The sequence below is a fragment of the Hyperolius riggenbachi genome, chromosome 11 (genome assembly GCF_040937935.1).
Source record: "Hyperolius riggenbachi isolate aHypRig1 chromosome 11, aHypRig1.pri, whole genome shotgun sequence".
NCBI lineage: Eukaryota > Metazoa > Chordata > Amphibia > Anura > Hyperoliidae > Hyperolius > Hyperolius riggenbachi.
In genome coordinates this window covers 134,308,925-134,332,210 of record NC_090656.1, presented here as the reverse complement: position 1 = coordinate 134,332,210, position 23,286 = coordinate 134,308,925, and the positions used below count along the sequence as shown (strand labels likewise).

The following is a 23,286-nucleotide window of genomic DNA, read 5'->3' as shown; positions in this document are numbered from 1 at the left end:
GTCGCTAGCAGCGGCCGATCCGATCAGGTATACATTACCTGACGCTGGCTCCCGGGCGTCTTCTCCGCATCTTCTCCGCGCTGCACCCGCTCCATCCCGGCGCTTTCTGTCACTGCAGTGACCAGGAAGTTCAAATAGAGTGCGCTCTATTTGAACTTCCTGGTCACGGAGTGACACAGGAAGCACCGGGATGGAGCGGGTGCAGCGTGGAGAAGATGCGGAGAAGACGCCCGGGAGCCAGCGTCAGGTAATGTATGCGCGTGGGGACACAGGCGGCAGCTCCACAGATTGTGATCGGTTTCAGGCTGAAATCGATTCACAATCTGTTTGCAGTAAAGGCAGCCATACGATCCCTCTCTGATCAGATTCGATCAGATAGGGATCTGTCAGCTGGTCGATCTAATGGCAAATCGACCAGTGTATGGCTACCTTTACAGCATAACGTATGTGTTATCAGTGGTAGTGAAGCATAGTTTTCATTGACTGTATGTTTCACTGTATGCGAAGCAACATATGCACAACATGCAGTTGCAGTGGGACTTTTCCCCTCAGGTGTGTTCCTGTTTTTAAAGGAAAGCAGCACAGCTCCCACTGTGGACTTATTTTTGTTAGAAACACCACAAATTAAAATATACTAATGATAAAAAATATTTAAGATTCAGACAAGTTAAATGTCTCAAAAGCATCGCCATTGTCTGTTGTTATAACTTCGAGTATATTGCTATAGTATAGGCATATATTTTCTCCAGTATCAAACATGTTAACTTGACTTATTCAGCTGTTCTGCAGTAGGGGTGGCGCCGTGTCCTCATATTACTGTCCATCGCCTAAAGCATCTCTCTACCTTTCTCAATTATTTGGGCTGAGCCTCTGCAGGGCCCGGCTAGGCGTCTCCCTGCAGAACTTGTCACGCAGGGAGTACTAGGAAAGCGAGGGGAGGAATAAGCACAGGCCATTACCAGCAAGTTTAGGAACTGCATGGAAAAAGCACTGCTGTACCGAAAGTCACCGTCAGAATAATATCCTCGGAGCATAAACGGAATTGTGTCACACTGCAGTCTGCAGCGTAGATGGATAGAAGGCTTTCCATACACCAGGCAGGGCAGGAACTATAAAGCAGATTCAAACACAAAGAACAGATGGAACAGTGTCATAACTGACAGCCAGGGAAGGTTTGCTCTGGATTTTCAGGGCAAGGAGTGTCAGCCATAGAGAGACTGCCCCAGGGAGTGTCTGAGAGGCTGGCAGAGCAGGGAGGAGACTGCAGAGGAGGCTTCTCACCAAAAAAAAAAAAAAAGATAACCAGGAAGGGTGAGACTGCGAGATTTGCAGCCTGCAGGACACCATCACAGCCAGGAGACCATCTCGCCCTCTCACAAGGGTCATTTACACAGGTAGGTTTGACAGGGGCTGTACGGAGCAACGTGAAGACCCTGTAAGCTGATCACAACTGTCCCTCCCTCCATTGTCGTCGTGTGTGAAAGTTGGGGAGGAGTGTTCCGTGAACTGATGTGATCTCATTGGGGTATTTAGATCAGAAGTAAGAAAGTTGCATTTTTGTAACCAAATGGCGTGTTTTCTGTTTACTTGTACACACACGTTCCTAAGCATTCTGCACATGCTGACAGATCATTGTATGCTACCTGGCTGTCTTTGCTCTCTGTGTCTGTATTGAAGAGAGTTTCTTTTACTTCCTATCTTCTGTGACATCTCTGAAATGCTCAGGAAGTTGAGGGAAGTATCTTCAGCAGACACAATGACAGCAGTAAAAACCTAATAAACACCCCTCCCCCACTTTGAAAAAAAAGGGTTATGTATTATCTGTGTGTCTTTGGAGATCTATGTTTACTAAGGGCTCTTTCACACTAGAGCCTATTTCCTGCGTTTTGACGCAAAGTCGAAATTTTGCGTTAACCAAGGTAAAATAAAAGTCAGTAGACTTTCATTTTACCTTTCAACCTCGACGCTGCGTTTCTGTACGTTGCGATTTGATGCACCCGGAAGTTTTTTTTATCGTCGGGAGCTGGCGTTTTCCCGTCGGGTGAATTAATAGCTTCCGCTGCTGATTGCGTCGCACCGCAGCATCCAGACGACCCGCTGCAGGCTATTCAACGCATGCAGGAGAACGGCTCCTGCATGTGTTGTCTGATGTGAAAGAGCCCTTAGTTTGGATGGAAAAAAGGAAGAAAAGCCTTCAGGTTCAACCATAAAAATTGGTACAAGGCTGTCTTGCGTTCTTACATATCTCAGTTCTAAAGGAAGTGAATTTCTCTGCCTTGTGCATCCTGGCAGCAATAAAAATTGGGTAGGTGGATTTAGGCTTCTTTTCCATGAGCGGCTGATTACTTCATTTTAGCTTCTTCTGTCCACCAGCCAGACGCTTGCTAGCACACTGCACAGATGGTGGACAGGCACCCTCCCACCATGAAGTTGCATCTAAGCATAACATTTGCCATGCTCAGACGCCACATGCAACATTTTTTTTGCTGTTGGGTAATGCTGCCGTGTGTCAAACATGACGCGCGGTGTTACCAAACGCTACCATTCAGCTGCATGTAATTGCAGCTGAATGGTGCTGCAATCGGGGCGGCTGAACTGCTTGACAAGCAGTTTAGCGGTTTGTGGAAAAGAGGCCTTAGGTCTGGTATGCACCATGTCATTTTCACCTCAGATCCTGCTCGAGCGAGATCGATTGGATATAGAATAAAACAGGGCCTAGCATTAAGACAGGCCCTGCATGGGTCTGTGGTAATCCTGTAGGGAACTATTAGTCACAGGGCTTTTCTATTACAGTATCTAGTCATAAGCAATATGTTGATTTTTCCCTCTGTGAGGTACGCTCTCCCCTGATTGGTCAAATTTTGGTGCAGAATAGAAAAAAAAGTTAGTAGTGAGGTCAGAACCTGTGATTGGCTAGGTGAGAGGTTAGGTCATCTCTCCTCAGGTGTTGCTAGGGTCAGTCAGGTCTGCCGTGACCAATCAGGGGAGAGTTAGGCCTATATAAGTAGGGTCCGTCCAGCTATCTAGCTGCCTGTCACCTCCGTGGCTATAGGTGAGCTCTGAGCTGTGATACAGGGCTGTAATACGTGCTCACCTGGCCACTATGGAGGTCCTGAGGCAGTTGGCGGCGAGAGCAGAAGAGCCCGGCGGTCTGGAGGTCCTGGAGCGGTGCCTGCGGCTAGCGGAGGAAGAGCGAGGGGATCCGAGGGAGGAAGCCGGCAGAAGCGGAGAAGAAGGAGGATCTAGCCGGCATTCGCAGAGGAAGAAGGCGGCGAAGAGGCCCTACTCTCCTGGAGAGCCCAGCGGTGCCGCCCAGCGGAGATCCTCGTCTGCTCGGCAGAAGGACGGAAGCGGCGCATCATCCGGGATGTCGGGCGGTAGCGGAGTTCGCTCCGCCAAGAAGAAGGGAGGCAGTGCCGGTGGCTCCAGAGGCTCGTCCGTCCCCGCTCCGGCCAGTCGGGCCGTAGGAGTGACAGCGGGTGTGAGCGCGGCTAGTCGAGCCGCTAGCGTGGTCCCCCCGGCTTCTGTGGACATCCGGGCATCGGCGGAGGTGGCGGCAGGAAGCGCGGCCAGTCGGGCAGCGTTAGAGGCGGCGGCTGGGATCTCAGCCAGTCGAGCGGCAGAGGAGGCGGGGTCCGGGAGCACAGCCAGTCCGGTGGCAGCGGCTCTGGATCCGATGGCGGCCAATCGGGCGATCCTGGAGGCGGTCCTGGGCGGCAATCTCTTGGCGGCGACCAGTCGGGTTGCCGCTTTCGGAAGTGGGCGGAGCGGAAGTCCGGAGGCATCTGCAGTAGTCCATTCCGGGCTACAAGAAGATGGCGCGGCCCCTTCATCTGTTCCGGCTCCCTTCAGAGATGTGAGCGCAGGTGTCGGGGGGCGTGGCCTCGCCCCCGGAAGATGCGGAATCGATGCGGCAGAGAGGGGAGAGCAGAGCAGTGACCCGAGCGGTGGGGGCAGGTGTGTGCGCACTGTGGCTGCAGCGGGAGCGCATTATGAGCTTGGTGTGCCTTCTGCTGTGGCTACTAGTGGCGTTGCACTGCCTCATGCTCGGGGACCTGCGGATGACATCACCAGACTGGGACAGCCGTCAGAAGCTAGGATGCCGCAGCCTGCTGGAGCCGGTGAGTATAGTGTTGTATCACCGCTAATTCAGGCTTTATTACAGGTTTTGCAGCAGCAGCTGCAGCAACAGCAGCAGCAGCAGCCGGTATGTAATGTTGATGGGGCCAATGTGGTCTGGGGTGAGCAACCGGGAGTGGGTCCGCAACAGATAGTTACCCCTCTGACACCACTCACATCTAGCCAAGTTGGGGCCCCATTTAATTCCAGTTCAGTTAATGCTATTCCGGTTAGTAAACCGGGGGTAGCTGAGACAGTATACAAAGAGCATCTTCCTTGTGATCTCTCCCCCCTGGGGTTTCATTTACCCATAGCAATAAAAGAAAAAATTTGGAGAGGTGATTACATCGAATTGCTGACTCTATTACCTTTCCACAAAGACAAAAAAGAAAAAGAAAAGTCGGACGACAAAGGTGATGATGATAGGAGAAGGCCTGTCGCCAGATCTTTTAACAACTGGCTTCAGGCATTTTGTGTTTACGCCAGTGTGTTGGGAGAGAAATTTCCTGAAAGGTGCCCATATATGTTCCAGTATTTGGATTCTATTTTGGAAGCGTACAAATCCTTTGGCGGTTTAGCTTGGTTTCATTATGACGAGGCTTTCCGCCAAAGGATTTCTGTTTATCCGCAGATGAAATGGAATTCAAAGGATGTAGGGTTATGGTTAAATTTGATGTTACCGCAGAGGGTGTCTTCCTTTAAGCAACAGTCCAATAGTCCATCTTCATCTAGTTACAAAAAAGGTGTTTGTTATGCGTACAACAATTCGCAGTGTAGGTGGCCCGGAACCTGCAAATACCGCCATGAATGTGGTTTTTGTTCTGGTTCACACCCCATAGTGAAATGTTTTAAGAAAGCAAATTCTTCTTCTAGCTCTAAGGAGCTTTTTCTTAAGGGCGGACACTCCAGTGATGCTGGAAAACATGTTGCCATGGCTACAGGCGTATCCAAACAGGGAGAAAGCTCAGCTGCTAATTGATGGTTTTAGTGATGGTTTTCCTTTGCCTGCTTTTACTGGTTCAGGCTGTGCATTGGTAAGTAACCTTAAATCAGTTAATACACTTGAAGATATTGTGCAGGAGAAAATAAACAAAGAATTGCTGGAGGGTAGAATTTCAGGTCCATTCGCTGAACCCCCATTTAAAAACTTTCGGATTTCTCCTTTAGGTATTGTTCCAAAAAAGGAACCAGGCACATATAGATTAATACATCACTTGTCCTTCCCTTTTGGTCAGTCTTTAAATGATGAGATTTCCGGTGAGTTCACATCAGTTTCTTACGCATCTTTTGATGATGCCTTAGAAATTCTTCGCCCCCTTGGAAGAGGTGCCTTGCTAGCGAAAGCAGACGTTAAGTCTGCTTTTCGACTGTTACCTATTCACCCATCATCGTTTTGCTCTCTCGGTTTTTACTTTCGTGATTTTTATTATTTCGATCGCTGTTTGCCCATGGGGTGTGCATTGTCTTGCACCTATTTTGAAAGTTTCTCGACCTTTTTAGAGTGGGTGGTTTCTTTTATTTCCAATCAATTTTCGTTAATCCATTACTTGGATGACTTTTTATTCATGGGTCCTCCTGATTCGGTCACCTGTAATAACCTTTTGCTGACATTTCAGGTAGTATGCGAGCACTTTGGAGTGCCGCTGGCTGCGGATAAAACGGTAGGCCCCTGTACTAATTTAGAATTTTTGGGTATCACAATTGATACTGTAAGTATGGAATTTTGCCTCCCAGAAGCTAAGATCAAAAAAATTGAGTGTTTGATTGCCACATTTTTGCGGCGGAAAAAAGTGTTGTTAAAGGAGATGCAAACATTGCTTGGCAATCTGGCGTTTGCTACCAGAATTATGCCCATGGGCAGGGTATTTTCAAGGCGTCTATCTTCAGCGATGAGTGGTTTAAAATCTCCTTTTTCTCACATTAGGCTAAACTCAGATTTAAAGGCTGACTTGTTAGTTTGGGCTGAGTTTCTTAATTCTTACAATGGGAGGTCAATATGGCAAGGAAAATTTCTATCTAGCACAGAATTGAATTTCTTCACCGATGCATCAGGCAGCGTGGGCTGTGGTGCATTTTGGTCCGGAAAATGGTTTTGTGCTCAGTGGCCAATTGAGTGGCGACAACGGGAGATAACGAATAACATTGTGTTACTGGAGTTATTTCCTGTTTTAGCGGCTCTGTACATTTGGGGGGAGGAGTTTGCAGGTAAACGCATTTTAGTCCAGTCCGATAATAAAGGAGTTGTATATGCAGTAAACTGCTTATCCTCAAAATCCCCGGTAGTAGTTAGGCTGCTTAGGTTATTAGTTTTGTATGCCTTAAAATTCAATGTGTGGCTCAAAGCGCAGCATGTGCCGGGTATAAAAAATGATATTGCCGATGCTTTATCCCGGTTGCAGATGAACAGATTTTGGCAGCTGGCTCCAACTGCGCAGCCCAGAGGGGAAGAAATTCCGTCTTTCATGTGGAACCTGCTGTGGACTTAATAAGGTTAGGTATACAGCAGTCAGTTTCCATGGCGACCTGGCAGGCATATTCTGTCGCATGGAAGGAATGGACAGCATTCACAAGAAGTCTGGGTTTTACTGAATGGATTGCATCTGAAGAGACTGCATTGAAGTTTGTTGTTTCATATATGCAAAAAGGTTATTCTCATGCTCATATCTCAAAATCGTTATCAGGTATTTCATTTTTTCTCAAATTGAGGAGTCTTTCTCCCCTTCATTCGTACTTTTCAGTGAAGCAGTTATTGAAAGGCTTCAAGCGCCAGACACATCGCCCTGACACAAGACAACCGATTACGCTGGATATATTATCAGAGCTTTGGGTTAATTTAGAGACAGTATGTTCTTCCAGATTTGAAGTATTGCTTTTTAGATGTGCATTTACACTGATGTTTTTCGGAGCTTTTCGGGTTTCGGAGCTTGTGTCCCAAAGCGCCAAGATTCCTTCGGGTTTGAGATATGAGGATGTGAGTAGATCTGGTAAAAAACTCGGATTACTCCTCAAGAGATCCAAAACTGATCAGCTGGGTAAAGGAGTTTTAGTAGAATTAAATGCTTGGCCTGATAATAATCTCTGCCCACTTAGTAACTTGGATAGATATTTGTGTTATAGGGGTGTTTCTTCGGGCGTTTTGTTGCGTCACGAGGATAAGGCTCCATTAACAAACTTTCAATTCTCGGTTGTGTTGAATCGCTGCGCTACCAAAGCAGGTTTTAATGCAAGTAGTTTAACTGCTCATTCCTTCCGTATAGGAGCAGCCACAGAAGCAGCAAGATTGGGTTTAGATGATAGTGTAATAAAGAAAGTGGGCCGTTGGAAGTCCTCTGCTTTTAAGTTGTATGTCCGTTCTTGATTTGATTATTTGTTTTACAGGTAAGAAAACTATAGTCTGGATCATAGGACATTCGTATATTTTTTGGGCATATGAAAGAGCCTGCAAGAGATCTTACTCCGCCAATTTGAATATGGATCCCAGCAAGTTTTCTATTTATTGGTATGGTATTAGAGGAATGCTATGGTCTCAGTTAAAGTCTGAGTTGTTTCAATTGGTTCAGTTTTTCCCACTGCCTGACATTTTAATTGTCCACCTGGGGGGAAATGATATTGGCAAAAAGAAAACTATCGAATTGTTCTTTAATATAAGGGACGACCTCTCTACATTCAAAGCCTTCTCTCAGAACACGTGTATCATTTTTTCTGAAATTGTTCCTAGGTTGAAGTGGTTGACGTCTCCGGGGTTGGTTCCGTGTGAAAAAATCCGGAAACGGCTCAATCACCAATTGGCTAAGTGTTTGGAAAAAGTAGGGATCTTCACGTTCAGACATGTTAATTTGGAGGGAGGGACACCTGGGTTTTATAGGCAAGATTCAGTGCATCTTAGTGACATTGGATTGGACATTTTTAACTGGGACCTTCAGAGCTGCATAGAATTGGTCGTGGGTGGGGTGCCAGCCTAGGAGTCTGGCCGGTGGGGTCTTGAGTTGTTTGTTATGACTAAACATATCCGGGCTGTGGTAGTCGGATATGCACCTGTGTTATACTAAGTTATACTTGTATGTTTAATAAAGTTGGTTTTTTTTATTAGACCCCAATTACTTATTTATTAAAGTTTGATTAAATATGAATAAAGATGGCCACGGCCTTAAATGCCAGCTTGAAGTGTCCAGTGTCCTTTATTTAATTTAGGTTTGTTTATTGAAGTGGAGTACAGGCAGTATTACCTACAGTCCCATAAAACAGGGCCTAGCATTAAGACAGGCCCTGCATGGGTCTGTGGTAATCCTGTAGGGAACTATTAGTCACAGGGCTTTTCTATTACAGTATCTAGTCATAAGCAATATGTTGATTTTTCCCTCTGTGAGGTACGCTCTCCCCTGATTGGTCAAATTTTGGTGCAGAATAGAAAAAAAAGTTAGTAGTGAGGTCAGAACCTGTGATTGGCTAGGTGAGAGGTTAGGTCATCTCTCCTCAGGTGTTGCTAGGGTCAGTCAGGTCTGCCGTGACCAATCAGGGGAGAGTTAGGCCTATATAAGTAGGGTCCGTCCAGCTATCTAGCTGCCTGTCACCTCCGTGGCTATAGGTGAGCTCCCCGCCCTCCCATTCCCCTTTGTTCAAAGACGTCGTGGTCAATCTTTACTCATTTTATGACATGCCTGGAGGCATGGTCAGTTGTAATGGGGTCTTGAGTTGTTTGTTATGACTAAACATATCCGGGCTGTGGTAGTCGGATATGCACCTGTGTTATACTAAGTTATACTTGTATGTTTAATAAAGTTGGTTTTTTTTATTAGACCCCAATTACTTATTTATTAAAGTTTGATTAAATATGAATAAAGATGGCCACGGCCTTAAATGCCAGCTTGAAGTGTCCAGTGTCCTTTATTTAATTTAGGTTTGTTTATTGAAGTGGAGTACAGGCAGTATTACCTACAGTCCCAAAAAAGGTAGCGCACACTTGTTTGTTTTTTATTTTTTCTCATATTTCTGATCATTTTTTTGAACTTTCAAACTTCAGCAGTAACTTGCAGTGTTACTTGAAAGTGTAACCCTTAAAGGCCCTGTTCACAGTGGTCAGTTGCGTTGCAGAATAATTCTGTATGTCATCTCACTGCTGCCCATACAATTCTATGGGCCTGTTCACAGTACTGAGTTGTAACTTATTGCATTACTAGCTGGACACCCGGCGTTGCCCGGGTATGTATTTGGCTAGTGTTGGCTCTGCCCACTTTTCCTAACCCTAACACACAATTACTTAATGACCAAGTATGTGAGCTTTGCGGTCTTTGGCATCAATAATTTGTAATGAAATAAAATTAATCTGATTGGATGTGGCTCCACCCCTTTTCTGAATTTGAACCCCAATCACCCAATGGCCAACTGTACCAGGTACAGGTGATCAACAGTGCAAGAATGGCAGCATTTCAATATTCCCCTTAAAAATCAATAGGTGGATTTTGATTGGCTTTTATAGGCTCCCCCCACTTTTCTGAATATGAATTCCAGTCACCCAGTGACCAACTGCAAAGTTCGAGAACCCTACCATTAACAGTGTAAGAATGGCTGCAGTTTACATTTGCGCAATTAAATTTGTATTTTTCTCCACCCACTTATTTCCTAACATTGAAAAGATAGAAGACCGAGAGCCCAATATAGTGTAATATGTTTAAGTAAGATTGGAGGTATAAATGACTTGTAAGAATTATACTTACAAACCAGGGTTGCCAAGATAGCAACCACTGTAAAGGCAGGTTGGGAGAACAAGCCTGTCCCCACTCAGGAGTAAAACGTCGCTCTCTGCGGATAGAGAATTTTTAGGGTGGGTCACCCCTCCACCAAGGGTGGACTTCTGAATGCTTGCAGGTGTACAGAGGCGCCGGGAGTATAAAAATGGCTAAAATGTTTAAAATGTTTAGGTTGCGGTGGTGGACCGGCTAACCACAAACTGACAACAAGGCTGTTGATTTTTCAAAAATCAAAAATCAACAGCCTTGTTGTCAGTTTGTGGTTAGCCGGTCCACCACCGCAACCTAAACATTTTAAACATTTTAGCCATTTTTATACTCCCGGCGCCTCTGTACACCTGCAAGTATTTCCTAACATTGTTCAGGTATGTATTTGGCTGGTGTTGGCTCCGCCTACTATTTCTAACCCTAACACACAATTACTCAATAACCAAGTTTGTGAGCTTTGCGGTTTTTGGCATCAATAATTTGCATTGAGATTAAACAAATCTGATTGGCTGTTTGTGGCTCCACCCCTTTCTCTGAATATAACCTCAGTCACCCAATGACCAACTGTACCAGGTTTAGGGCTTGTGCCATTAACAGTGCAAGAATGGTAGCAATTACATATTCCCTCTAGAAAATCAATAGGTGAATTTTGATTGGCTTTTGTAGGCTCCACCCACTTCTCTGAATATTAATCCCAGTCACCCAGTGATCAATTGTGCAAAGTTTGAGAACCCTACCATTAAGTGTAAGAATTGCTGCAGTTTACATTTTCTCAGTGAAATTTGCATTTGTCTCAACCTACTGATGACCCGGCATTGCCCGATTATGTATTTTGCAGGTGCTGGCTGCGCTCACTTTTCCTAACCCTAACACACAATTAATCAATTACTCCATGACCAAGTTTGTGAGCTTTGCTGTCTTTGGCATCAATAACCTGCATTAAAATGAAACAACTCAGATTGGCTGTTTGTGGCTCCACCCCCTTTTATAAATTTAAACCCCACTCACCCAATGATCAACTGTACCAGGTTTGAGGCTTGTGCCATTAACAGTACAAGAATGGCAGCAATGTAAACATTCCCCTTGAAAATCAATCGGTTAATTTTGATTGGCTTTTATAGACGCCACCCACCTTTCTGAATATTAATCCCAGTCACTCAGCGACCAACTGTGCAAAGTTTGAGAACCCTGCCATTAACAGTGTAAGAATGGCTGCAGTTTACATTTTCCAGTGAAATTTGTATTTGTCTCCGCCCCCTTTTTGGTTATGGGAATAAAAAGTATCCTATACTTTATTCCAGGTAATGTACTATGTGTGTGCCAAATTTCATTCAAATCCATTCAGCCATTTTTGCGTGATCGAGTAACAAACATCCAAACATCCGAACTTTCCCATTTATTATATTAGTAGGATTCTAACTCGCTGCATGCAGGCTTTGCATTAAAGTCTTGTCCAGTCTCCATTGCAGTTCTCACACTCTATAGCACATGCGTTATGCAACTGACCCCTGTGAACTTAGTCTTAAAGTGGGATTGTCAGACACAAAATCAAATTCCATTTACCCACAGCTCTGTGTTTAGTATGCAGCCTGCAACCTAACCCTGCATTGCAAGCATTCCAATATAGTCATAAATGTTTCTGCTGTAATAAATCTGATCTCAGTCAGCCTGACTCTATTTGGTACGTTACTGACAAGAAGGAAGCTTGTCATCTCCCATCCCACATTCCTGCTTCTCACTGATTGGCTGAGGGTAGTTCAGTGTGACACAAGGCTGAGAAGGGAAAAGCTGCTGAAATACCATAAATGCTGTGCTCTCGTCTGTTTACAAAGCAAGCTATATATGACAGTGCAGTTTCTTGGAGAAAAAAAAAAGGGAGGAAATTACATCAGGATTGGCTTCAGTCAGAAGAAATAAAAATGGAAAATGCCTAGTTTTCAATTTATTACAATATAATATTCAATGTAATGAAAATGTGCACAGAAAAAGGAAAAAAAAGCGGTGCTGCGCGTTATCTGCTTGTTGCGTCGGGTACGGTGAAGCATATAGTCAATTAAAGGTATTCTACTCTAAAACTGCTATCGGGCACCTTAGTTACCCTAAACCCATTGGGCCATATGCAATTCACTTTTTCACCTGAGTTTTCTCCTAGGTGATATTTTAAAACTTGTCAATAAAATGCCTTTTAAGCCACCAGCAAGCAAGAAAATACTCAACATAATTTTGATAGTACTTTATACCTACTTATTGATACTTTTTTCCATTGCAAAGTGCTAAAAAGTTATTTTAAATCAAAGATGACATTTTTCTCCTAGGAGAAAACTCAGGTGAAAAAGTGAATTGCATATGGGCCATTGAGTCTCTTATTCAATCAGTTTTTAAAAAGGGAATTTCGACACCAAATTAAGAAAGTTTTATGTGTCAGACCTCTGCCTGTACTCGGATGGGTTATGTAACATGTTGTCATATGAAGCAATCTGCATACTACTGTAGTGGAATACTTAATTATTTCAATCTGCAGTAACTCATGGCCTTACAAAATAAAGTGGGAATGAAATCATTATACAAATCTGTATTGATAAAGGGTTAAACCGTGTCCTTTTATTTTTCATGACACAATGTTTGAGTTCGTGGTAACAAGCTCTGACACATGTTTTCCAGAAACGAGCTGCGATCTTAGTAGAAGCCAGGATGGCTGAGCCGGAAATAGTTCCCGTGTTTGCCACAGGAGTATCGGCCCAACTGCAGAAGCAGCGGGAGCAGGAGCTGGGCATAGGGAAAAATGACAATGCTGTGAAGTTCTTGGGCCAGGATTTTAATCGCATCCAGCACGAGTGTTTGCAGTGCGGAACTCTGTTTAAGGATGACACCTTCCCACCCAGCGCTTACTCCCTGGGCTTCAAAGAGCTCGGTCCAAATTCCTCCAAAACTTATGGAGTCAAATGGGTCCGACCTTCAGTGAGTATACAGTTTATTAACATAGTCTCATTCTGAAAGCTTTGTAAAAAATAGACAACTGTTATGTAATTTATTGTACCTTTTTTAAATGTATGGACAGAAGTGCACAACAGAATAGAGATAATTGCATATCAGTCTTCATGTGTCTTCTTTTTCCTACATATATAATGATGTGCATCCTTTTTGTTGCTAAAGTGGTATAGACTTCTAGCCTATACTAGGTTGTTCATATCACTCATAGTAAACTGAATAATAATTCTGGGTATGGTCTGCCTATTACTGGATCATCACCATTACAGTAGTGTAGTGGTTTACACTCTCACCTTACAGCGCTGGGTCCTCAGTTTGAACCCCAGTTTGAATCTCAGCCAGAGCAGTATCTGCATGGAGTTTGTATGTCTGCGTGGGTTTCCTCCCAAAAACATACAGGTAAGTTAAGGTGACACGGAAGCGAAAAAAAGTATGATAAAATGAATTGTATGGATAATAGATCATTTGTAGCAAATGTCTCATATTTTTATTTTCACTTAGGGCCCTTTCACACGGGCAGTTGATAGGCAGTGAAATGCCGTGGACCTCTCACAACTGCTTGCTGCTGCCTGGTAAATGCTTGTTGCTGCCTAATAACTGCTCACTGCTGCTTGAAAACTGCTTGGTGAGCAGACAGATCACCTGCCCGTGTGAAAGGGCCCTTATATAGCTGTTTTTCTATAACACTGCATTATTCTGTTATATTTGCAGTTTACAAATAACACTCTGTATTTTAAACTATGAAACAGTAGAGCTAATGACCCATTGAACTTCCTGGCAATAAAACCTTAAAGAAACAAACAAAACAGTGAGAGGTTGAGATAAGTACTTCAGAAAACAGCACTGTAGCCGACCCGAGTTGGGTCAGAGAAGCTCTTTTGCATAGATAATGGAAGTTTCTTAACTCTTCCTGTACTGGAAACAATATGAGAGACTTTTCTTTGCTACTAATGTTCAATTTTTTAGCTGTACTACACATACAAATAATTATCTCATAAGTTTATTTTCACTTCAGATTCCCCTTTATTGGCTTCCCCTAAATTTGCTCTAGACTATGATACATACACCACACAATACATACATAGAAAAATGACTATGGCAGGGATTAGATTGAGACCCCCTTCAAGGGTCATTTAAGTGACAAGACAATCTACTCTGTACAGCGCTGCGGAAGATGTTGGTGCTATATAAATACGGAATAATGATAATCCTTTTTAAATTGGAATGTTATCTCTGTTGCATCTTTACACTGCAATCCTTGTGTCGTGTGTGCACAAGGATAGCTGTGCAGAAGAACGTTAATAGTTCTAATCTGATCCAATTCACTTTTTCACCCAAGTTTTCTCCTCTGAGATATTTTCCCATCTTATCAATAACATTCCCTTTAAGCCACCAGCAAGCAAGAAAATGCTTGAAATAATTCGGAGTGCTGAAAAGTTATTTAAAACAGATGGTTAAAAATCATCTCCTAGGAGAAAAAGTGAATTGGATTGGGCCCATTATGCTTTCCACAGGATGGGCCTGAATCACAAATGTATCACATCACCATTAATCATGACCTTTGAAGGCACCATTTTAACACCTCTATGGCCATCTTTAGTTGAAAACTGTGTACAGATTTAAATTGAGGTTTGTAATTTTTCAGCATGTTGCTCAAGCTACTGGCAAGTATGTGTATCAGGTGATCCCCACCAGTGCCGGATACTGAGACTTTACTGTAGTACAAATCCTCTGGATAGTCCTGAAGCTTCTTGGAGTCTTCTCTAGGCCACCGTTCCACCGCTGGATCTATCTATATCTTCTGGCCAGGAGTGTGGCCATGAATGAGTGCATCTGCACTGGCCCTGCATGAGGACAGTCCACGCATGCCCAGCAGAACGAAGCAGCCCGTTTGTGGCTTATTTTTTTCTCCATACATGAGCACTTTGTTCTTCTGTGCATGCATGGACTAGGCTCACACAGCCAGTGCAGATGTGCTCATTTACAGCTGCGTTTTTGGCCAGAATAAATCTATTTTGCCTACTGCATCAACTAGATATAGATGGACTCGGCGCTGGAATGTGGGTTGTAAAAGGATCTGGGAAGTTTCTGGACCATCCAGAGTCTTCCCACTACCGTGATAAATATCTAACTCTTCAGGATTGCTTTAAATTACTGGAGCACCATTTCCTTGGCAAAGCAGCTTCACTGCAGCCATTGCCTAAAGCTCTGTAGCAATGGCTAGGAATCCCTTCATTCCCGAAGTGTCATATTGGTCCGTACACGCAAGCCGCACTTCTTAATCTATGATTTCTATTGATTGTGGAGTGTAGCCACAACCAATTTAATCAGATTAATGAAATCGATCCAAAAATTGGATTGATTCCATTAATCTGAATGGTTAGATTATTGTCCATTAGTGGTCCCACACTATCATTTCTGAACATTCATACAAAGAATCGTTTGGAAATGAACATTCGGCATATTGTATCATTAGTGGCCACCTTTTAGAATCATGGACTTCATCAATAACTTTTCTTCAAATTTATGCAGAGGACTCATTGATCTTGTGACTGAAATCAGCAGTAAAGCCCAGTGCACACCGAGCGGTTTTTGGAGCGATCCGCCAGCCGCATCCGCCTATAAAAACGCTTGTCTAATGTATTGCAATGGGATGGTGCACACCGGCGGTTTGCGTTTTTTGCCAAGCCGCAAACGCGCCTCCTGCTGCACGCTTGCGGTTTTCGGAAGCGTTTCGTCCTCAATGTAAAGTATAGGAAAAACGCAAACCGCTCTGAAAAACGCTAGTTCAGAGCGGTTTGCCAGGCATTTTTGTTACAGTAGCTGTTCAGTAACAGCTTTTACTGTAACAATATGTGTAATCTGCTACACAAAAACGCACCCAAAACCGCTAGGTATGTTAAGAAAACCTCTCTAAACATACCTAGAATCGCTCTGAAATCAGCTCCCAAAACCGCTAGCGTATTGCGGATCTGCTAGCGGTTTTGGTGTGCACTGGGCCTTAATCTGACGTCATCACATAGTGGGTTGAGTGGCCAGTGCATAGTTTAATACTAAATAGAACAGGATAAATATGTGCAGAGCAGAAGTCATCAGTTTAGAGTAGATTTCATCTTGGCTGTGATACAAAAATGTGTGGTAGATGCCTCATGAGAAAACCGTGGCAAAGCATCACTTGGAAAGTGTTGAGGCCTCCTCCATCCCATAGTGGCAGTGCTGGGCCCCCATAACCATAGCCGACAAGGAAAGTCGACTGTGGAATATTTACTTTCCCCGGCTCCAGTGCAGGTGCAGTAGCGGAACTCTCTGCTCGGGGTTAGGCGGAAATAGCCAATCCCAATAAGGTCCGCTTTACTGCACAGGCAAATTGCGCCTGCGCGGTAGAGCGGATCCAATCGGGATCGGCAATTTCCGCCTGACCCCGAGTGGAGGGATGATACTGCGCCTGCGCTGGAGGCGGGAAGGTAAATTGTTACGTTTGGGGACCGCTAGTGCTGCCACTATGGGACGGAGGGGGATGGGGAAGAATCGATAGGATCCCCCAAGGGGATGTTTTTAAAGTTACAGGACCTCTTTAAAGGATAACTGAAGGGGGCAAAGTCCACTTTACCAAAATGCCTCCTCTCCCCCCCTTTCATTCTCCACCACACCCACAGGCACCAGGGCTAGATTGATCCAAACAACCAGATCTTCATTTAGGGCTCGTTTCCACCATAGCGAATCCGCATGCGGCGACGAGATGCGGATTCGCTTGTTACACTGAAGTGGCCGGGGCTGTTTCCACATGTGCGGGAGCGATTTGGCGGCGGCCCAAATCTGCACGACGGGACCCACAGAATTCGCCTGCGTCGGGAATCCGTGCGAATCGCCGCTAATGTATTTAATAGTAAAAACGCATGCGTTTGTTACATGCGTTTTTACCCGCGATTTCGCGTGCGATTTCGCACCTTTTTCAATGTTATTTTGCCCTGGCAGTGTCATGGTTAATTTCGCATGGCACCCTGCCATGCGAAATCGCACACGAAATCGCGGGTAAAAACGCATGCGGAAACGCATCCGCATGCGTTATTACAAGCGTCGGAATGCCGGCGAAATCGCGTCGCAACAGTGGAAACGGGCCCTTACTTACAAACATCACTGCTCCATCCTTTTCGCTGTAGGAATTAGACCAATGCTTTGCTGAAAAAAAATTGTGAAGCTCTATTTATTCTACCTTTCAGTGTCTCCTACCAGCCAGAGGGAGGAGTATTGCCAAATGTAAAAAGCTTTAATTCCTGCTTTTCAAATTGTGTAGCCCAACATGCCTATAAGTGCGGACATGGTGGACACACACCTGGAGTCTGGAGGAGGTGAGAATCCAGGTGGGCATTTTGGATGACTGTATTTAGTGAGTATGGCCTCAATTCACCAGAGGAGAATTAGTAAGAGATAAAAGGTCGGTATTTTATCTCATGCGGAATTTTAACACTTGGTTTGTAATTCACCACTGTGAGAGGATAGAAAGAGGAGTGTTCGGTAGCAGGCGATAATGGAGCGATATGGATGTGAAAACCGAGCGATAAACGGTCCGTAGTTATGCGGTGTTGATGATTTGCATGCGATACTTTACTTCCAGCATCCATAAAAGGCAAAGGATTGTGGGTAGGAGGGGGAGGTTATTACCAGCACGTGACCGCAGAGGGCTTCTCTCCCTGTTTTTTGACCCTCTTCTTCCATTACAAATCCCTCACTCCGTTCTGCATATTAAGTATATTAAGCAATTTTAAGCCTTTACAATAGTAAGTGGATTGGTGAAACAGAGTAGGTATTTGGATACATTTTCATGCTCCCTCCCAATGAAAAATGTATCCAAATTCCTCCTTCGTTTCGCCCATCCACTTAATATTGTAAATGCTTAATATTGCTTAACCATTTCAGCCCACGGGGATTTTTCACCTTATGCATCAGAGCGATTTTCACCTCCCATTCATTCGCTAATAATTTTATCACTTATTAACACAAGAAGTTTTAAATCAGGATGATACCATTTATTGGCTAACTACAAATGAATAAGAATAAACAAGATGCCTTAATACAAACAGACCATCTAAATGGGGTAAGATAAGGATCCTTGTTTACTTTATTGCTCCCAGACCTGGTATTAGGATTGACCCAGAGGTATCGTAAATTCTTAGTTCACAAGTTCAGCTAGGGTGGCTGAGACAGTTCATATATCATCCATCTCATACCAATATAGAAAGTTGTTGTCCTTATTCAGACCCTTCTGCACAGCTTTGAAACAATTTATAAATTTTGTTTCTGCTATTAATCGGTCATTTGACGTTTTGAAGCCGCCCTTCAGGGCAGTGACACGAAGATCATCCATGCTGTGTCCGTTGGACCGAAAGTGTGTAGCAACTGGGAGTCCAGATTTGGTATCATTAATAGTGTGCCTGTGTCCATTCATACGTTTGCGCAGAGTTTGTCCAGTTTCTCCCACGTACATAACATTGGGGCATTTAGCACACATGATCAGATATACCAGATTGGTGGACCCACAAGAAAATTTACCTTGTATTCTGTACTCCTGTTGTGAACCTGGTATCGTTACCCTGTCAGTGGAGTAAATGTGTCTGCAGGTCCCACATATTTTTTGTCGGCAGGGTGATGTTCCGTTTTGTTGAGGCCTATTCAAAGAGCTCCTGACAATCATCTGTTTTAGATTGTGTGGTTGCCGATATGACAAGAGTGGAGGTTTAGGGAATATCGTTCTCAGTCTGTGATCCTTGTGTAAAATGGGATGAAGTTCCTTAGCAATCCTCCTTAAGATTTCCAGGTGTGGGTTGTAGGTGACAACCAAAGGGACACGTTCCTCTTTCTGGTTTTGCTTATATTTCAGGAGTTCAGTCCTGGGGATGTTGCTGGCTTTCCTGATTTGGGCCTCAGCCATGGGAGGACTGTAACCTTGTTTAATGAAAGTGTTCTTAAGGTGATCCAGGTGCTTGTCTCTGTCCATCCTGTCAGAACAAATCCGGTTGTACCTTATAGCTTGGCTGTAAAGTATAGAGTTCTTAATGTGCTTGGGATGAAAACTGTCATATCTTAGGTATGTGGGACGGTCTGTAGGTTTGCGATACACAGAGGTTTGTATGTTGTTACCCCTGATGTATATGGTGGTGTCCAGAAAGTTAATCTCTGTGTGAGAGTAGGTAAGTTTCAATTTGATTGTAGGATGGAAGGCATTGAAGTTCCTGTGGAACTGGAGAAGATCATCCTCACTTGCGGACCAGATGATTAAAATATCATCAATGAAGCGGAAGTAGGCCAAGGGTTTTATGCCACATGCATTGAGGTATTCCTCTTCGATTTTGGCCATGATTAGATTTGCATACTGTGGAGCGAATCGCGAACCCATTGCCACGCCCATCTGCTGTAAATAGAGGTCCTGTCCAAAAGTGAAATAATTATGAGTGAGAATGAATTTGATCAGTCCAGTAATAGGCTTTACAGGTATGCCCTGACCCTGAAGATATTTACGGCAGGCCGCAATACCATCATCATGGGGAATGTTCGTGTACAGGGACTCCACGTCCATCGTGGCCAGTATGGTTCCCTCAGGTACTGGGCCGATGGCTGACAGTTTGTTCAGGAGGTGGGTGGTATCCTGTAAGTAGCTGGGTCTTTTACAGACAAGAGGTTTCAAAATGTTTTCCAGCCACCCTGAGATGTTCTCTGTAAGAGTTCCGCTCCCTGAGATTATGGGCCTGCCAGGGTTTCCCTCTTTGTGGATCTTGGGAAGCATGTAAAAGCAGGCTGTTCTAGGCTCTTCAGGGATAAGGGTCCTTACATGTAGTCTGATGTTTGCAGGCAATCTGTTAACCATCCTATTAAGTGCCATCCTGTAGCCTTTTGTGGGGTCCCCCTGTAATTTGGCATAGTGAGCGGTGTTGGATAATTGTCTTTGTGCCTCCTGGATGTAGTCACTGGTGTTCATTATGACTATGGCACCACCTTTATCCGCTGGTTTAATAATAATGTCCTTATTCTCCTTAAGGGATCTGATGGCCTGTCGCTCCTGTGGTGTTACGTTCTGGGCCAGTGTCTTTCTTTTACTCAGGATCCTGTCAGAGATTCTGCGTCTGAATTTGTTTATGTATTTATCCAGGGCCGGGTTTTTTCCTTCTTTGGGGGTCCATCTTTTTTTTTTTTTTTTCTTTTTAGATCTGGTGCGTTTTGGTCCATTATCCATTGTATCACAGGCTTCCTTATCATGGTAGTGTTCCTTGAGTCGCAGCTTTCTGAAAAATTCCTCCATATCTCCACAGAGTGCAATCCTGTCTATGGGTCTCGCAGGGCAGAATGACAGGCCTTTGGAGAGTACTGACATTTCAGCTTCAGTAGCCTGATAAGAGGAAAGATTCATTACACCTGTGGGTTGCTCTTTTTCTGCTGCTTGTGCATCCAGGCGTCCACTCTTAATTCTAAGTCTCTGAAGTTTTTTCTTTTTGTTGTTAATTAGGAATCTATTATTCACACAATTTATTGATCTATATCTTGTTTTTTTGCGCCACTAATTAGGCTTTCTTTGGGTGGTACATTTTGCTAAGATTTATTTTTTTATAAATGCATTTTAACAGGATTAATAAGAAAAAAAAATGGAAAAAATTCATTCTCAGTTTTCGTTCATTATCGCTTTAAAATAATCCACGCTACCATAATTAAAACCTATGTATTTTATTTGCCCGTTTGTCTCGGTTATGACACCATTTAAATTTTGTCCCTATCGCAATGTATGGCGCCAATATTTTTTATTTGGAAATAAAGGTGCATTTTTTCAGTTTTGCATTCATCACTATTTACAAGCTTATAATTTAAAAAATGTTTGTAGTATACCCCCTTCAAATGCATATTTAAAAAGTTCAGACCCTTAGGTAATTTTTTTTTTTAATTGTAATTTTTTTTCCATTAAAAATGTTATTTGGGTAATATTTTGGTGTGGGAAATACAGTTAAATTTAATGTTATTATATGTGTAAAATATGTACCGTATATACTCGGATACAAGTCGACCCCAATATTTGACCCTCATAAGCTGGAATTTTTCAATCACTCATGTATAAGTCTATCCAGCAAAGTTAATTTCTGCACATGGGGATCAGGATGGGTTAATGGATGCATTGAATAAAGAATTGTAGTCATTAACCTCTCCTGAAACCCCAAGTACAGCCAATAACTCCTCCAGGACAAATATTCAGCCATTGACCCTCTGCCTGTAGCTCCCCCCTCCCCTCCACCATCACCAAACACATGCTGCCTGCAACTTCCCCATACCCATGCTGCTTGTACAGTAATTCCTCCTTTCCTCCCACCCACCATCACCCAAAGGGGGCCCCTGTCTCCATTTAACTCCTCCCTCCCACCATCACCCAAACACTTGATGCTGTAACGATTGTGGAATTCTCTCCGTGATCAGCGCACAAAGCGTGCGCTGACACTGCGGAAATCCTCCACAAGCGTATAATTTGAGGAAACCCAGCAGAAGGTGCAATGCACCTGTAGAGGGAAATTCCTGTCGACAGGTGGAGCTGTGGAGTGCAGAGGAACAGCTCCTCTGCCCTACCACACACGCCAGACAGGAATTGCACGAGGGGCATAAACGCAGGGCAAGATAGCCCTGAAAGGGAGATTGAGCAAAGGGACAGATTGTATGTGTGTGCACCAAACTAGTCGCCAACCCGTGACGGTGCATACACAACAGCAGATATGAAGCAGGAACGCAATCGCGAGAGAGGCGATTGCCAGAGGTGACACAAGGCTACAGCAAGGCAGAGCATGAGAGTAGCAAAGGCACAGCAATCATACAATGAGAAGATAAGGAAAATAACAAACGCTAGCTAAACGCGAACACCGCACTCATTCGCAACAGTGCACGCGTTTATGCGCGGTCTCCACGTGATAAGCACAATAGAGACAAGCACGCCTAACTAACCACCGACAAACAAACATGAAACAGAGGACGCGAGTGCTTGCTTAACGGTTACCTCACCGAGCCTCCAGCAAGCGTTCGTAACAGACAAAACAGACACACGAAAACAGGAACAAGCGAGAGATAGGATCCACAGCACTAGCGAAAAGAGGCCAGTGCGATCCAGGGAGACAGAGAGATGGAGATCAGATGGATCCACAGCACTAGCGCTAGGCGAGTGCGATCCAGGCAAGACAGAGGAGATAGCTGGTAGCAACCGCTGCTCCAGCTATACTCCAAGAACAAAGATCAGAACGACTTCCTGTCGACCACCGCAGGGACAGGACAATCGCAACATACAAACAAAACAGATATGCAATCCTAACTGCACTAGGGAAACCTGCCGAGTGCAGTCCCAGGAATTACTCTAAGCTAATCTTCAAACAATGAGCAAGGCTGACACTCTCCGGAGTGTTTCACAGGAAGAATCCTTATGACCAGCAACTTACTGTGGGAAACATAGCTCTTTATAGAGCAAGCCCACAAAGGATGTGGCTAGGCAATCTGCATGACAAACGTATGCAATATTCTTCAGCAGCAAGCTGCACAACTGACAAAAGATCTCTCTTCCAGAGACCTGCAGAATGCAGACCTGAACAGTGGTCAAAAGGCTGCCTGTCTCCAATTCCTCCTCTCTCTGTGTAATCCTGTGAAAAGTAATTCCCGCAGTGAGAAGCTGTCACTCACCCTCTGTGTGCGCAGCTGCCTTTCTTTTCCCTTCACTCGCTCTGGTCTCCTTGCTTTAGCGTAGCGGCGTCTTCTGACATCGGGAGACGGGGCTACGATAAAGCACGGAGACCAGCGCGAGTGAAGGGAGAAGAGGACGCCGTTGGAGGGGGAGGTGACGGCTACCGCTGCGAGAATCACTTTGCACAGGATTACACAGAGCGAGGAGGACATTGAGACGGATGGCTCCCTTTGGGTGATGGTGGGTGGGAGGGAGGGGGGAAAGCACACTGGCATATTGGCTATAAGTTGGGAAATTTAGGACTACTCATGTATAAGTTCACCCCCCCCCCACACTTTTATACTTTGAGTCAGTCCTAAATTTCTTGACTTATAGCTGAGTATATACGGTAGATGTAGTTTTACTATTTGGCCACCTTGAGGTTGTGTGTTTTTTTTTTTTTTCTTTTTTTTTTTTTCTCCTTGTGCTTCTCGCTAACCGGAAGCACAAGGGGAACGCGGAAATTAAAATTTTTATTTGCAGAAAGACTGAAGCCTCTAGTAAGAGCACTTCGGTTTTCCTGCTGGGGACACGGATTGCTGATCGGGAACCATGTTCCCGTTCACTGATGCCAGGGCTACCGGGGGACAGCGCGGGGGCACTGGGCACGATTGCGCGGGAACACATAGAAACGCAGCAGAGCAGCCGCCTGGACGTGAGCATCATGTCCAGGCGGCTGAAATGGTTAATCTGCTTAAAGGGGCACTACAGCAA

General features: G+C 44.4%; 1 protein-coding gene across 2 annotated transcripts in view; it reads left to right on the top strand.

Annotated features, from left to right (window-relative positions):
• Positions 1 to 982: 982 nt before the first annotated feature.
• CAPN1 (calpain 1) overlaps positions 983 to 23,286 on the top strand; it is a 144,390-nt gene continuing 122,086 nt past the window's right edge. The window contains exons 1-3 of one of the 2 annotated variants that reach the window (XM_068260325.1): positions 983 to 1,394; positions 7,498 to 7,618; positions 12,516 to 12,812. In XM_068260325.1, coding sequence (XP_068116426.1) covers positions 12,546 to 12,812 — 267 coding nt within the window. In that variant the 5' untranslated portion in view covers positions 983 to 1,394; positions 7,498 to 7,618; positions 12,516 to 12,545. The remainder of the gene's footprint in view (positions 1,395 to 7,497; positions 7,619 to 12,515; positions 12,813 to 23,286) is intronic. The other variant, XM_068260324.1, reaches the window with a different exon arrangement.